The sequence below is a fragment of the Oncorhynchus mykiss genome, chromosome 5, assembly GCF_013265735.2.
Source record: "Oncorhynchus mykiss isolate Arlee chromosome 5, USDA_OmykA_1.1, whole genome shotgun sequence".
Taxonomy (NCBI): Eukaryota; Metazoa; Chordata; class Actinopteri; order Salmoniformes; family Salmonidae; genus Oncorhynchus; species Oncorhynchus mykiss.
This window is the reverse complement of record NC_048569.1, coordinates 15,941,351-15,957,948: the sequence shown is the minus strand read 5'-3', so window position 1 is coordinate 15,957,948 and position 16,598 is coordinate 15,941,351. Positions and strand designations below refer to the sequence as shown.

The 16,598-nt window shown below is 47.1% G+C and overlaps 1 protein-coding gene across 5 annotated transcripts in view; it reads left to right on the top strand.

Annotated features, from left to right (window-relative positions):
* Positions 1-16,598, top strand: part of garnl3 (GTPase activating Rap/RanGAP domain like 3) — a 182,360-nt gene that overhangs the window by 163,362 nt on the left and 2,400 nt on the right. For all 5 annotated transcript variants that reach the window (XM_036976924.1, XM_036976923.1, XM_036976921.1 and 2 more), the window contains one exon: positions 15,927-16,047. In XM_036976924.1, coding sequence (XP_036832819.1) covers positions 15,927-16,047 — 121 coding nt within the window. The remainder of the gene's footprint in view (positions 1-15,926; positions 16,048-16,598) is intronic.

Here is a 16,598-nt window from a genome sequence, read left to right as displayed (position 1 = left end):
TCTGGGCCACATCCTGACTGATGGCAGTCCATTCTTGCATAATCAATGCTTGGAGTTTATCAGAATTTGTGGGTTTTTGTTTGTCCACCCGCCTCTTGAGGATTGACCACAAGTTCTCAATGGGATTAAGGTCTGGGGAGTTTCCTGGCCATGGACCCAAAATATCAATGTTTTGTTCCCCGAGCCACTTAGTTATCCCTTTTGCCTTATGGCAAGGTGCTCCATCATGCTGGACAAGGCATTGTTCGTCACCAAACTGTTCCTGGATGGTTGGGAGAAATTGCTCTCGGAGGATGTGTTGGTGTCATGTACTGTCATGTTGTCTTGTCTCTGTCCTTTCCCTTCACCCTGTCTCCCTCTGCTGGTCGTGTTAGGTTACCTTTTCTCCCCCGCTTTCCCCCAGCTGTCCCTTGTCTCCTCTAACTACCCATTCACCCCGTTCCCCACCTGTTCCCTTTTTTCCCTCTGATTAGGTCCCTATATCTCTCTCTGTTTCTGTTCCTGTCCTTGTCGGATTCTTGTTTGTTTGTGTCATTCATGCCTGAACCAGACTGTCGTCATGTTTGCTGTAACCTTGTCCTGTCCTGTCGGAATCTGCCGGTCCATCTGAGCCTACCTATGTTTGGTAATTAAAGAAGCTCTGTTTAAGTTGATTCGCTTTTGGGTCCTCATTCACGCACCGTAACAGAAGAATCCGACCAAGAATGGACCCAGCGACTTCGGATCCTCTCCACTCAGCCGTCGAGATCCAGGGAGCGATGCTAGGCAGACACAAGCAGGAATTGTCTGCTGCTCGACATGCCGTTGAGACCCTGGCCACCCAAGTCTCCAACCTCACAGAACAGGTTCACCATCTCCGCCTCGATCCACCGGCCACTTCCAGGGCTTTCGAATCTCCGGAGCCCAGAATCAATAACCCGCCGTGTTACTCTGGGGAGCCCACTGAATGCCGCTCGTTCCTCACCCAGTGTGATATTATGTTTTCTCTCCAGCCCAACACTTACTCCAGGAGCACTGCTCGTGTCGCCTACGTCATATCTCTCCTTATTGGACGGGCTCGTGAGTGGGGCACGGCAATCTGGGAGGCAAGGGCTGAGTGTACTAACCAGTATCAAGACTTTAAGGAGGAGATGATACGGGTTTTTGATCGATCTGTTTTTGGGGAGGAGGCTTCCAGGGCCCTGTCTTCCCTATGTCAAGGCAATCGATCCATAACAGACTACTCTATTGAGTTTCGCACTCTTGCTGTCTCCAGTGGCTGGAACGAGCCGGCCTTGCTCGCTCGTCTTCTGGAGGGTTTCCGCGCAGAGGTAAAGGATGAGATTCTCTCCCGGGAGGTTCCTTCCAGCGTGGATTCCTTGATTGAACTCGCTATTCGCATTGAGCGACGGGTTGATCTTCGTCACCGAGCTCGTGGAAAGGAGCTCGCGCTCTCCGTCGCCTCCCTCTCCGCATCACTACCATCTTCCTCTGCCGGCTCGGGTGCTGAGCCCATGCAGCTGGGAGGTATCCGCATCTCGACTGAGGAGAGGGAACGGAGAATCACCAACCGCCTCTGTCTCTATTGCGGTTCCGCTGGTCATTTTGTCACTTCATGTCCAGTAAAAGGCCAGAGCTCGTCAGTAAGCGGAGGGCTACTGGTGAGCGCTACTACTCCTGTCTCTCCTTCAAGATCCTGCACTACCTTGTCGGTCCATCTACGCTGGACCGGTTCGTCAGCTTCCTGCAGTGCCTTAATAGACTCTGGGGCGGAGGGCTGTTTTATGGACGAGACCTGGGCTCGGGAACATGACATTCCTCTCAGACAGTTAAAGGAGCCCACGGCCTTGTTCGCCCTGGATGGTAGTCCTCTCCCCAGGATTCAGCGTGAGACGCTACCTTTAACCCTCACTGTTTCTGGTAATCATAGTGAAACCATTTCTTTTTTAATTTTTCGTTCACCTTTTACACCTGTTGTTTTGGGCCATCCCTGGCTAGTTTGTCATAATCCTTCCATTAATTGGTCTAGTAATTCTATCCTCTCCTGGAACGTCTCTTGTCATGTGAAATGTTTAATGTCTGCTATCCCTCCTGTTTCCTCTGTCTCTTCTTCACAGGAGGAGCCTGGTGATTTGACAGGGGTGCCGGAGGAATATCACGATCTGCGCACGGTGTTCAGTCGGTCCAGGGCCACCTCTCTTCCTCCACACCGGTCGTATGATTGTAGTATTGATCTCCTTCCGGGAACCACCCCCCCCCGGGGTAGACTATACTCTCTGTCGGCTCCCGAACGTAAGGCTCTCGAGGATTATTTGTCTGTAGCTCTTGACGCCGGTACCATAGTCCCCTCCTCCTCTCCCGCCGGAGCGGGGTTTTTTTTTGTCAAGAAGAAGGACGGGTCTCTGCGCCCCTGCATAGATTATCGAGGGCTGAATGACATAACAGTGAAGAATCGTTATCCGCTTCCTCTTATGTCTTCAGCCTTCGAGATCCTGCAGGGAGCCAGGTTTTTCACTAAGTTGGACCTTCGTAACGCTTACCATCTCGTGCGCATCAGGGAGGGGGACGAGTGGAAGACGGCGTTTAACACTCCGTTAGGGCACTTTGAATACCGGGTTCTTCCTTTCGGCCTCGCTAACGCTCCAGCTGTCTTTCAGGCATTAGTCAATGATGTCCTGAGAGACATGCTGAACATCTTTGTTTTCGTTTACCTTGACGATATCCTGATTTTTTCACCGTCACTCCAGATTCATGTTCAGCACGTTCGACGTGTCCTCCAGCGCCTTTTAGAGAATTGTCTTTTTGTGAAGGCTGAGAAGTGCACTTTTCATGCCTCCTCCGTCACATTTCTCGGTTCTGTTATTTCCGCTGAAGGCATTAAGATGGATCCCGCTAAGGTCCAAGCTGTCATTGATTGGCCCGTCCCTAAGTCACGCGTCGAGCTGCAGCGCTTTCTCGGCTTCGCGAACTTCTATCGTCGTTTCATCCGTAATTTCGGTCAGGTGGCAGCTCCTCTCACAGCCCTTACTTCTGTCAAGACGTGCTTTAAGTGGTCCGTTTCCGCCCAGGGAGCTTTTGATCTCCTCAAGAATCGTTTTACATCCGCTCCTATCCTTGTTACACCTGACGTCTCTAGACAGTTCGTTGTCGAGGTTGACGCGTCAGAGGTGGGAGTGGGAGCCATCCTTTCTCAGCGCTCCCTCTCTGACGACAAGGTCCACCCATGCGCGTATTTTTCTCATCGCCTGTCGCCGTCGGAACGTAACTATGATGTGGGTAACCGCGAACTGCTCGCCATCCGGTTAGCCCTAGGCGAATGGCGACAGTGGTTGGAGGGGGCGACCGTTCCTTTTGTCGTTTGGACTGACCATAGGAACCTTGAGTACATCCGTTCTGCCAAACGACTTAATGCGCGTCAGGCGCGTTGGGCGCTGTTTTTCGCTCGTTTCGAGTTCGTGATTTCTTATCGTCCGGGCTCTAAGAACACCAAGCCTGATGCTTTGTCTCGTCTCTTCAGTTCTTCAGTAGCCTCCACTGACCCCGAGGGGATTCTCCCTGAGGGGCGTGTTGTCGGGTTGACTGTCTGGGGAATTGAGAGGCAGGTAAAGCAAGCACTCACTCAAACTCCGTCGCCGCGCGCTTGTCCTAGGAACCTTCTTTTCGTTCCCGTTCCTACTCGTCTGGCCGTTCTTCAGTGGGCTCACTCTGCCAAGTTAGCCGGCCACCCTGGCGTTCGGGGTACGCTTGCTTCCATTCGCCAGCGTTTCTGGTGGCCCACCCGGGAGCATGACACGCGTCGTTTCGTGGCTGCTTGCTCGGTCTGCGCGCAGACTAAGTCCGGTAACTCTCCTCCTGCCGGCCGTCTCAGGCCGCTTCCTATTCCCTCTCGACCGTGGTCTCACATCGCCTTAGATTTTGTCACCGGACTGCCTTCGTCAGCGGGGAAGACTGTTATTCTTACGGTTGTCGATAGGTTCTCTAAGGCGGCTCATTTCATTCCCCTTGCTAAGCTTCCTTCTGCTAAAGAGACGGCACAAATCATCATCGAGAATGTTTTCAGAATTCATGGCCTTCCGTCAGACGTCGTTTCGGACAGAGGTCCGCAATTCACGTCTCAATTTTGGAGGGAGTTTTGCCGTTTGATTGGGGCTTCCGTCAGTCTCTCTTCCGGCTTTCACCCCCAGTCTAACGGTCAAGCAGAACGGGCCAATCAGACTATTGGTCGCATCTTACGCAGTCTTTCTTTTCGCAACCCTGCGTCTTGGTCAGAACAGCTCCCCTGGGCAGAATACGCCCACAACTCGCTTCCTTCGTCTGCGACCGGGCTATCTCCTTTTCAGAGTAGCCTCGGGTACCAGCCTCCGTTGTTCTCATCTCAGTTCGCCGAGTCCAGCGTCCCCTCCGCTCAGGCTTTTGTCCAACGTTGCGAGCGCACCTGGAAGAGGGTCAGGTCTGCACTTTGCCGTTATAGGAGGCAGACTGTGAGAGCTGCTAATAAGCGTAGAACTAAGAGCCCTAGATATTGTCGCGGTCAGAGAGTTTGGCTCTCCACTCAGAACCTTCCCCTTAAGACGGCTTCTCGCAAGTTGACCCCGCGGTTCATTGGTCCATTCCGTATCTCTCAGGTCATTAATCCTGTCGCAGTGCGACTTCTTCTTCCGCGATATCTTCGTCGCGTCCACCCGGTCTTCCATGTCTCCTGTGTTAAGCCCGTTCTTCGCGCCCCCGCTCGTCTTCCCCCCCCCCCCCCCATCCTTGTCGAGGGCGCACCTATCTACAGGGTCCGTAAAATCTTGGACATGCGTCCTCGGGGCCGTGGTCATCAGTACCTAGTTGACTGGGAGGGGTACGGTCCTGAGGAGAGGAGTTGGGTTCCCTCTCGGGACGTGCTGGACCGTGCGCTGATTGATGATTTCCTCCGTTGCCGCCAGGTTTCCTCCTCGAGTGCGCCAGGAGGCGCTCGGTGAGTGGGGGGGTACTGTCATGTACTGTCATGTTGTCTTGTCTCTGTCCTTTCCCTTCACCCTGTCTCCCTCTGCTGGTCGTGTTAGGTTACCTTTTCTCCCCCGCTTTCCCCCAGCTGTCCCTTGTCTCCTCTAACTACCCATTCACCCCGTTCCCCACCTGTTCCCTTTTTTCCCTCTGATTAGGTCCCTATATCTCTCTCTGTTTCTGTTCCTGTCCTTGTCGGATTCTTGTTTGTTTGTGTCATTCATGCCTGAACCAGACTGTCGTCATGTTTGCTGTAACCTTGTCCTGTCCTGTCGGAATCTGCCGGTCCATCTGAGCCTACCTATGTTTGGTAATTAAAGAAGCTCTGTTTAAGTTGATTCGCTTTTGGGTCCTCATTCACGCACCGTAACAGTTGGTACCATTCTTTATTCATGGCTGTGTTCTTAGGCTAAATTGTGAGTGAGCCCACTCCCTTGGCTGAGAAGCAACCCCACACATGAATGGTCTCAGGATGCTTTAGTGTTGGCATGACACAGGACTGATGGTAGCGCTCACCTTGTATATTCTTTTGCAGAATATCAGTCTGTCCCTGATGTTTTTCCTGGAGAGAAGTGGCTTCTTTGCTGCCCTTCTTGACACCAGGCCATCCTCCAAAAGTCTTTGCCTCACCTGCCTGCTGCCATTCCTGAGCAAGCTCTGTACTGGTGGTGTCCCGATCCCGCAGCTGAATCAACTTTAGGAGACGGTCCTGGCGCTTGCTGGACTTTCTTGGGCGCCCTGAAGCCTTCTTCACAACAATTGAACCGCTCTCCTTGAAGTTCTTGATGATCCGATAAATGGTTGATTTGGGTGCAATCTTACTGGCAGCAATATCCTTGCCTGTGAAGCCCTTTTTGTGCTAAGCGATGATGACGGCCCTGTGTTTCCTTGCAGGTAATCATGGTTGACAGAACAATGATTCCAAGCACCACCCTCCTTTTGAAGCTTCCAGTCTGTTATTCGAACTCAATCAGCATGACAGAGTGATCTCCAGCCTTGTCAACACCTCCTCTGCGCCGGTGCCCAGTCCAGGCACAGTGTTCAGCCCAGCGCCATGGTCGGATCTGGGGTCTGGGGGGGCTACGACCCGCACCGGAGCCACCACCAACACTAGTCACCCCCCCTAACTCCCCCATTTGGTTTCAGTCCGGTACGTCCTGTGCCGGTTCCTAGGAACAGAGGAGGAGTTGGATGAGGGTACGGCTAAAGGCTATCAAAACTGGTCGTCTAGTGCGTTGGGGACAGAGAATGGGTGTGGTAGAATAGATTCAGGGCATAATGTACTATGGAGGTAAACCTAGGCATTGAGTAAGAGAGGTTGCATCTCTGGAGATACTAGATATGCTAGGTGAGATCACCCCATGTGTGGGAGGTGGGACAAAAGAGGTATCTGAGCATGTTGAGTAGGGCTAGGGGCTCCGCAGTAAAATAAAACAATGATAACTACCCTAAACAACAGTATACAAGGCATATTGACATTAGAGAGAGACATAAAGCGAGGCATAATTCAATCGCAAGTGTTGATTGGAACAGCTAGCTATGACAACGGGTAAGAAAGCAACAGCTAATCAGCTAAGACAACAACAACAGGTAAAATGGTGATGAATGGGCAGAGAGGGTCAGTTAACTACACACAGGGCCTGAATTTGAGGCTGGGGCCAACAGATAAACAAAACAAACTAAATGGAGGACCGTGATTGATGAACAGTCCAGCAGGCATGAGCTATGTAGCCAAGTGATCATAGGGTCCAGTGAACAGCTATAGATGAACCAGGGAAGTCGTTACTACGCTAGCAAGTGGGAGACACGGCGTTCATAGGTTAGCATGCCGGGGCTAGCAGAAGCATCTTCATTGACTGGTTGAGGGCACATCAGATGGAATTATGTCATCAGACCAATCGTGGATCTGCGGGGCTCCATGTCGACAAAGGGTCTAGGCCAATTGACAAAAGAGGTAATGTAGCTGGAGTAATATCGTTTGCTACCCGGGAGATGCGCAAGGCTCAAGGCTAACTGGTGCTAGCTTCGGGACAAGGGCGTTAGCCACTATGGCTACTCGGTAGCAGCTAACTAGTTGCTATGATCCGATGCAAAGGTCCAGAGCTTACGGCAAGAATCCGGCGATGTAGTGGCTTCTAGTCGTGTTAGTGAAGAGTTCGGGAGGCATCAGCTGTGTAGCCGAGTGATCATAGCCACTGAGCAGGCCGGGAGATGGATCTGGTTCAAAGGCTAGCTTTGGGGCTGGGCCACTCAGTAGCAGCTAGATAGCTACGAGGATCTGGAATAATGGTCCAGTAATGGAGTAATCTGGAGTAATGGTGGAGAAAAGCAGTCCTGACGTTGTGCAGACTGGCGGGTATTATCCAGGGTAAAAGCGGCTGGTGTCTGAGCTAGAGGTAAAAGCCAGCTAAAAGCATGCTAACCAGGTAATTTGCTGGTTAGCATCTGATGGCTAGCTTCTGATGGAGGTTCTAGCAATGAGGTCTAAAAATAGCGGATCCGTATCACATTGGGTGAGACGGGTTGCCGGAAGGTATATTTCATTTAAAAATGGAAAAAGAGATTGAAATATATACAAAAACGACGGGAAAAAAAGACAATGGGACATGGGACAACAACAAACACGTCTGCACTGCTACGCCATCTTGGATATGCCATCTAAATATATTGGCAAGTTTGATGTATAAGTAGCCAACTAACTTTAGGTAGCTAGCTAACAACATACTGGTACATACTGCTGTAATGATACGCTATGTGGTTCGTAAGGAAAGCGTAGCTAACAAATTGTCTTATTTGAAAAGTCATTACTTTATTACATTGCTCAACATTTAACATTTGTCATAATTAGTTAAAGCAATGAATTTGTATCCGCTCTTGCTGTACTTCAGCTACATATTTTCTGCCATTTTCTTCAAATCTGGAAACGTTGTGAAGTCACGCCCATTTCCTGAAGAATTTCATTATGGGCCCTAAATTACAGAAATGGTGTCCTCTGAGTGTATATACATACTTCATATTTTAGCGAATTTAGTATGACATCTGGGAACTTTTGGCATGCTAACTATATCCATACTATGACCAATAAGCATACTATATACTCAATTCACATCACAAATAGTATGGTTAGTGTGGTTGGTATGAGTATTACAGTTTTTCCCAATTGCTAAAACACAATTTTGCAAACTAGGCTGGTTTTATCAAAATACATAACACAATTCACAAAAAAACACACCCAAACTGCAAAATACCTCCTGCAAAATGAAGCACTGCAACCAAAACTACAGATAGCATTATCAAAATCAAACATTTGCACTAATGGCACACACTACATTCATATTACCAGATTTTTGTCTAACCAACTACACACTGTTGGGCATAATGAAAAGCACTCATCTTTAGTATGCTTAGTTCAAATTGTAGAAAATTCTTCAGATGCACAGAAATATTTGCAGATACACACACATGCTGTTGAAACATTTTATTTTTCACCAAACAAGTCAGTGCAACATATGCACAGCAGATATATTTACATTGGACTGAACAAAAATAGGCTCACAAAAAAAACAGTAAACTGAAAAAGAAAATTGCAGAAAGAAATGTTCAGAAAAAAATACTGTATATAGAAAAAAGGAGACAAGAAAAATAATTAGGCAGCATCTTGCCGCACAGCTGGGTCTGGCCACAACGCCTCATCCACATCACAGGAAATATCTTCCCTTGCCAGACGTCGAGGGAAGAAGCGCCTTGAGTGCCTTATCCATCCCTGAATCGCACCCACATCAATCTCATCACATGCCTCTTCCATAGCCTGCACAAGAGGCATGAGCACAAAGGGCTGCCGGTCGTATACCTTCCACCGCCATGCCGAAAATAACTCTTCTATGGGGTTCAGAAATGGTGAGTATGGTGGGAGGTATTGCACAAGAAATGGTGGGTGGTCAGCAAACCAGTTTTGGACTGGGGCTGCACGATGAAAGCTCACGCTGTCCCATACTACAACGTATCGGGTTCTTTGATGGTCTGCATCATTCATACGCTCTGGTGGTATGATAATGTTGTGGAGTCTGTCCAGAAATGTGAGAATATGGGCTGTGTTGTATGGTCCAAGGTTGGCATGACGGTGGAGGACACCATGCGTATTGGAGATGGCAGCACACATTGTGATGTTCTCACCACGTTGGCCAGGAACATCTATAATGGCTCTGTGGCCAATGACGTTTCTCCCACTTCTTCTGGTCTTTGCTAGGTTGAACCCAAACTCATCTATAAAGATGAACTCATGTGGGATTGAATGAGCATCCATTTCCAGTACTCCCTGAAAACAAAGAACAAAAGCAGTCAATATGGTGTTATCCAGTACGCTGGGAAACAATGTTGCGTGTAGTGTACTGCAGTCAATATTGTACTATCATGTCTATCATCATGTCTATCATCATGTCTATCATGGTTGCATCTCGCAGTCCTTTAGAAAAACTAAAAAACTCAAATATAGGGCTTGGACAATGCAGCCTAAAGATATTTCCCCCACAGTAGAGTCAATTCTACAGGAAATGTGTGCAGTTAGTGTATGACATCAGCCATTCAGGAAGTAAACAGGTGTCACCCAACTGATACACTATGACATGGGGTGTACTACATAGTGTGAAATACATTTTGGTTACATACCTGTCTGTACTCCAGTCTCAATGTCCGGATGACACAGGCGACAGTAAAACGGCTCAAGTTGGGCTACACTCTCTGTCCAGCCTCTCACATTGTCAGCCCATGGTTGATGACATGATCAACTAAAGTTGCTCTGATTTCATTTGAAAGTTGTTGTCTTCTTTGGCCATGAACTCCTCTACCAGCTCTACCCCTACCTCTCACTCTTCCTCCCCCTCTCATTCTCATTCTCACTCTTCCTCTTCCTCTCTCTGCAACGGCTTCCATTGTTGTTGTAAAACAAAAGGTGCTCACCTGTGGTCTTTTCATAGTGCTTACTTCCTGATTGAAGTGGTAACAATTAACCATTGAGGTGTTTGGCCAGGTGGCACATGTATTGGCCAATTAGCTCATGTCGTGTCATTTTGAATGGCTGTGTTTTGAAATGGCAAACATGTGACTTTATGTCAGATTGTTGTGTCTTATGCAGAGAACCGTGTGCAGTGCATTTAAAAAGTGCCATTTTGAATTGCAAAATGTGTGTAAAGCAGAAAATGTGTTTAGACTTTTGGAGACTTGAGAAGAGGTTTTGCTCTCTGTGTGTTAGTTTAAATAATTGTGCTGTGCATGTCATTTTAGTGTGTTAGCAATTGGAAAAACTGTATAACACAGCTTATGTTTCCATCTACAAGCACCTACAGGTGACAGCGACACATACAGTATATCTGTGTATATATGTTTCCCATGAGGGAATGAAACCGTCAACCCTTGTGTTGCAAGCACACTAACCTATCTAACCCACTAGAACCATCCCAGCATACTAATCTACTGTAACCCACTAGAACCATCCTAGCATACTAGTCTACTATAACCCACTAGAACCATCCCAGCACACTAACCTATCTAACCCACTAGAACCATCCCAGCACACTAACCTATCTAACCCACTAGAACCATCCCAGCACACTAACCTATCTAACCCACTAGAACCATCCCAGCATGATAATCTACTGTAACCCACTAGAACCATCCTAGCATACTAGTCTACTGTAACCCACTAGAACCATCCCAGCATACTAATCTACTGTAACCCACTAGAACCATCCCAGCACACTAACCTATCTAACCCACTAGAACCATCCCAGCATACTAATCTACTGTAACCCACTAGAACCATCCCAGCATGATAATCTACTGTAACCCACTAGAACCATCCCAGCACACTAACCTATCTAACCCACTAGAACCATCCCAGCATGATAATCTACTGTAACCCACTAGAACCATCCCAGCACACTAACCTATCTAACCCACTAGAACCATCCTAGCATACTAATCTACTATAACCCACTAGAACCATCCTAGCATACTAGTCTACTGTAACCCACTAGAACCATCCCAGCATACTAATCTACTGTAACCCACTAGAACCATCCCAGCATACTAATCTACTATAACCCACTAGAACCATCCCAGCACACTAACCTATCTAACCCACTAGAACCATCCCAGCATACTAACCTATCTAACCCACTAGAACCATCCCAGCATGATAATCTACTGTAACCCACTAGAACCATCCCAGCACACTAACCTATCTAACCCACTAGAACCATCCCAGCATGATAATCTACTGTAACCCACTAGAACCATCCCAGCACACTAACCTATCTAACCCACTAGAACCATCCCAGCATACTAATCTACTATAACCCACTAGAACCATCCCAGCACACTAACCTATCTAACCCACTAGAACCATCCCAGCATACTAATCTACTATAACCCACTAGAACCATCCCAGCACACTAACCTATCTAACCCACTAGAACCATCCCAGCACACTAACCTATCTAACCCACTAGAACCATCCCAGCATGATAATCTACTATAACCCACTAGAACCATCCTAGCATACTAATCTACTGTAACCCACTAGAACCATCCCAGCATACTAATCTACTATAACCCACTAGAACCATCCTAGCATACTAATCTACTGTAACCCACTAGAACCATCCCAGCATACTAATCTACTATAACCCACTAGAACCATCCTAGCATACTAATCTACTATAACCCACTAGAACCATCCTAGCATACTAGTCTACTATAACCCACTAGAACCATCCTAGCATACTAACCTATCTAACCCACTAGAACCATCCCAGCACACTAACCTATCTAACCCACTAGAACCATCCCAGCACACTAACCTATCTAACCCACTAGAACCATCCTAGCATACTAACCTATCTAACCCACTAGAACCATCCCAGCACACTAACCTATCTAACCCACTAGAACCATCCCAGCACACTAACCTATCTAACCCACTAGAACCATCCCAGCACACTAACCTATCTAACCCACTAGAACCATCCCAGCATACTAATCTACTATAACCCACTAGAACCATCCTAGCATACTAGTCTACTGTAACCCACTAGAACCATCCCAGCACACTAACCTATCTAACCCACTAGAACCATCCCAGCACACTAACCTATCTAACCCACTAGAACCATCCCAGCATACTAATCTACTATAACCCACTAGAACCATCCTAGCATACTAATCTACTGTAACCCACTAGAACCATCCCAGCACACTAACCTATCTAACCCACTAGAACCATCCCAGCACACTAACCTATCTAACCCACTAGAACCATCCCAGCATACTAATCTACTATAACCTACTAGAACCATCCCAGCACACTAACCTATCTAACCCACTAGAACCATCCCAGCATACTAATCTACTATAACCCACTAGAACCATCCTAGCATACTAGTCTACTATAACCCACTAGAACCATCCTAGCATACTAATCTACTATAACCCACTAGAACCATCCCAGCATACTAATCTACTATAACCCACTAGAACCATCCTAGCATACTAATCTACTGTAACCCACTAGAACCATCCCAGCATACTAATCTACTATAACCCACTAGAACCATCCCAGCATACTAATCTACTGTAACCCACTAGAACCATCCCAGCATACTAATCTACTGTAACCCACTAGAACCATCCCAGCATACTAATCTACTGTAACCCACTAGAACCATCCCAGCACACTAACCTATCTAACCCACTAGAACCATCCCAGCATACTAATCTACTGTAACCCACTAGAACCATCCCAGCATACTAATCTACTGTAACCCACTAGAACCATCCCAGCAGACTAATCTACTGTAACCCCCTAGAACCATCCCAGCACACTAACCTATCTAACCCACTAGAACCATCCCAGCATACTAATCTACTATAACCCACTAGAACCATCCTAGCATACTAATCTACTGTAACCCACTAGAACCATCCCAGCATACTAATCTACTATAACCCACTAGAACCATCCCAGCATACTAATCTACTGTAACCCACTAGAACCATCCCAGCATACTAATCTACTGTAACCCACTAGAACCATCCCAGCATACTAATCTACTGTAACCCACTAGAACCATCCCAGCACACTAACCTATCTAACCCACTAGAACCATCCCAGCATACTAATCTACTATAACCCACTAGAACCATCCCAGCATACTAGTCTACTGTAACCCACTAGAACCATCCCAGCACACTAACCTATCTAACCCACTAGAACCATCCCAGCACACTAACCTATCTAACCCACTAGAACCATCCTAGCATACTAGTCTACTGTAACCCACTAGAACCATCCCAGCATGATAATCTACTGTAACCCACTAGAACCATCCCAGCACACTAACCTATCTAACCCACTAGAACCATCCCAGCATACTAATCTACTATAACCCACTAGAACCATCCTAGCATACTAGTCTACTGTAACCCACTAGAACCATCCCAGCATGATAATCTGCTGTAACCCACTAGAACCATCCCAGCATACTAATCTACTATAACCCACTAGAACCATCCCAGCATACTAACCTATCTAACCCACTAGAACCATCCCAGCATACTAATCTACTGTAACCCACTAGAACCATCCCAGCACACTAACCTATCTAACCCACTAGAACCATCCCAGCATACTAATCTACTATAACCCACTAGAACCATCCCAGCACACTAACCTATCTAACCCACTAGAACCATCCCAGCACACTAACCTATCTAACCCACTAGAACCACCCCAGCACACTAACCTATCTAACCCACTAGAACCATCCCAGCACACTAACCTATCTAACCCACTAGAACCATCCCAGCATACTAATCTACTATAACCCACTAGAACCATCCCAGCATACTAATCTACTATAACCCACTAGAACCATCCCAGCATACTAATCTACTATAACCCACTAGAACCATCCCAGCATGATAATCTACTGTAACCCACTAGAACCACCCCAGCATACTAATCTACTGTAACCTACTAGAACCATCCCAGCATACTAATCTACTGTAACCCACTAGAACCATCCCAGCACACTAACCTATCTAACCCACTAGAACCATCCCAGCATACTAACCTATCTAACCCACTAGAACCATCCCAGCATACTAATCTACTGTAACCCACTAGAACCATCCCAGCACACTAACCTATCTAACCCACTAGAACCATCCCAGCATACTAATCTACTATAACCCACTAGAACCATCCTAGCATACTAGTCTACTGTAACCCACTAGAACCATCCCAGCATGATAATCTACTGTAACCCACTAGAACCACCCCAGCATACTAATCTACTGTAACCTACTAGAACCATCCCAGCATACTAATCTACTGTAACCCACTAGAACCATCCCAGCATACTAGTCTACTGTAACCCACTAGAACCATCCCAGCACACTAACCTATCTAACCCACTAGAACCATCCCAGCACACTAACCTATCTAACCCACTAGAACCATCCCAGCATACTAATCTACTATAACCCACTAGAACCATCCCAGCATACTAGTCTACTGTAACCCACTAGAACCATCCCAGCACACTAACCTATCTAACCCACTAGAACCATCCCAGCACACTAACCTATCTAACCCACTAGAACCATCCCAGCATACTAGTCTACTGTAACCCACTAGAACCATCCCAGCATACTAGTCTACTGTAACCCACTAGAACCATCCCAGCACACTAACCTATCTAACCCACTAGAACCATCCCAGCATACTAATCTACTATAACCCACTAGAACCATCCCAGCATACTAGTCTACTGTAACCCACTAGAACCATCCCAGCACACTAACCTATCTAACCCACTAGAACCATCCCAGCACACTAACCTATCTAACCCACTAGAACCATCCCAGCACACTAACCTATCTAACCCACTAGAACCATCCCAGCATACTAATCTACTATAACCCACTAGAACCATCCTAGCATACTAGTCTACTGTAACCCACTAGAACCATCCCAGCATGATAATCTACTGTAACCCACTAGAACCACCCCAGCATACTAATCTACTGTAACCCACTAGAACCATCCCAGCATACTAATCTACTGTAACCCACTAGAACCATCCCAGCACACTAACCTATCTAACCCACTAGAACCATCCCAGCATACTAATCTACTGTAACCCACTAGAACTATCCCAGCATCCTAATCTACTGTAACCCACTAGAACCATCCCAGCATACTAATCTACTGTAACCTACTAGAACCATCCCAGCATACTAATCTACTGTAACCCACTAGAACCATCCCAGCACACTAATCTACTGTAACCTACTAGAACCATCCCAGCACACTAACCTATCTAACCCACTAGAACCATCCCAGCATATTAATCTACTGTAACCCACTAGAACCATCCCAGCATACTAGTCTACTGTAACCCACTAGAACCATCCCAGCATACTAATCTACTGTAACCCCCTAGAACCATCCCAGCACACTAACCTATCTAACCCACTAGAACCATCCCAGCATACTAGTCTACTGTAACCCACTAGAACCATCCCAGCAGACTAATCTACTGTAACCCCCTAGAACCATCCCAGCACACTAACCTATCTAACCCACTAGAACCATCCCAGCATACTAATCTACTGTAACCCACTAGAACTATCCCAGCATCCTAATCTACTGTAACCCACTAGAACCATCCCAGCATACTAATCTACTGTAACCCACTAGAACCATCCTAGCATACTAATCTACTGTAACCCACTAGAACCATCCCAGCATACTAATCTACTGTAACCCACTAGAACCATCCTAGCATACTAATCTACTGTAAGTGGTTAACTGAGCGGTTGTGTTGAGGTCGGTTCTTACTGAGTGGGCATGACATTCCCCTACTGAATGATCTTATTCTGTGTGTTCCTCCCAGGCTTGACCGAGGAGCCTAGCAGTAAGATAGACAGTAGCACGGGCAAACAGAGGAAGATGAGCAAGAAGACCACTGAGGAAGAGATAAAGACACGAACATTGACCTCCACCAGCAGCGACAGGTAAAGGACCCATATCATCTTCAACAACTCAAAACCTAGACAGCAGCAGTGATTAGAAGTCATACATTTGGAGGGACGGGCGCCTGCAGGCTGACTCCGGTCGTCAGTTGAATGGTGTTTCCTCTGACACATTGATGCAGCTGGCTTCCAGGTTAAGGGGACGGGTGTTAAGAAGTGCGGCTTGGCTGATCATTTGCTAACGTGATAAAAGCACACGTACCTAGAAGTTTCTCATTTTTGTGAATGGAATATTTGGCTTGAAGTCTCATACGGGTACTTTAAATGTATTTTCATTTTATTTAACTAGGCAAGTCAGTTAAGAACAAATTCTTATTTTCAATGACGGCCTAGGAACAGTGGGTTAACTGCCTGTTCAGGGGCAGAACGTCAGATTTTTACCTTGTCAGCTCGAGGATTAGATCTTGCAACCATTTCAGTTACTAGTCCAATGCTCTAACCACTAGGCTACTTGCCGCCTCACGCCCCATGCAGTGGCGAACCGTGACTATTGGAGCTAGGCCCTCAGTTGCCGAAAAGATCTGACGTCATAC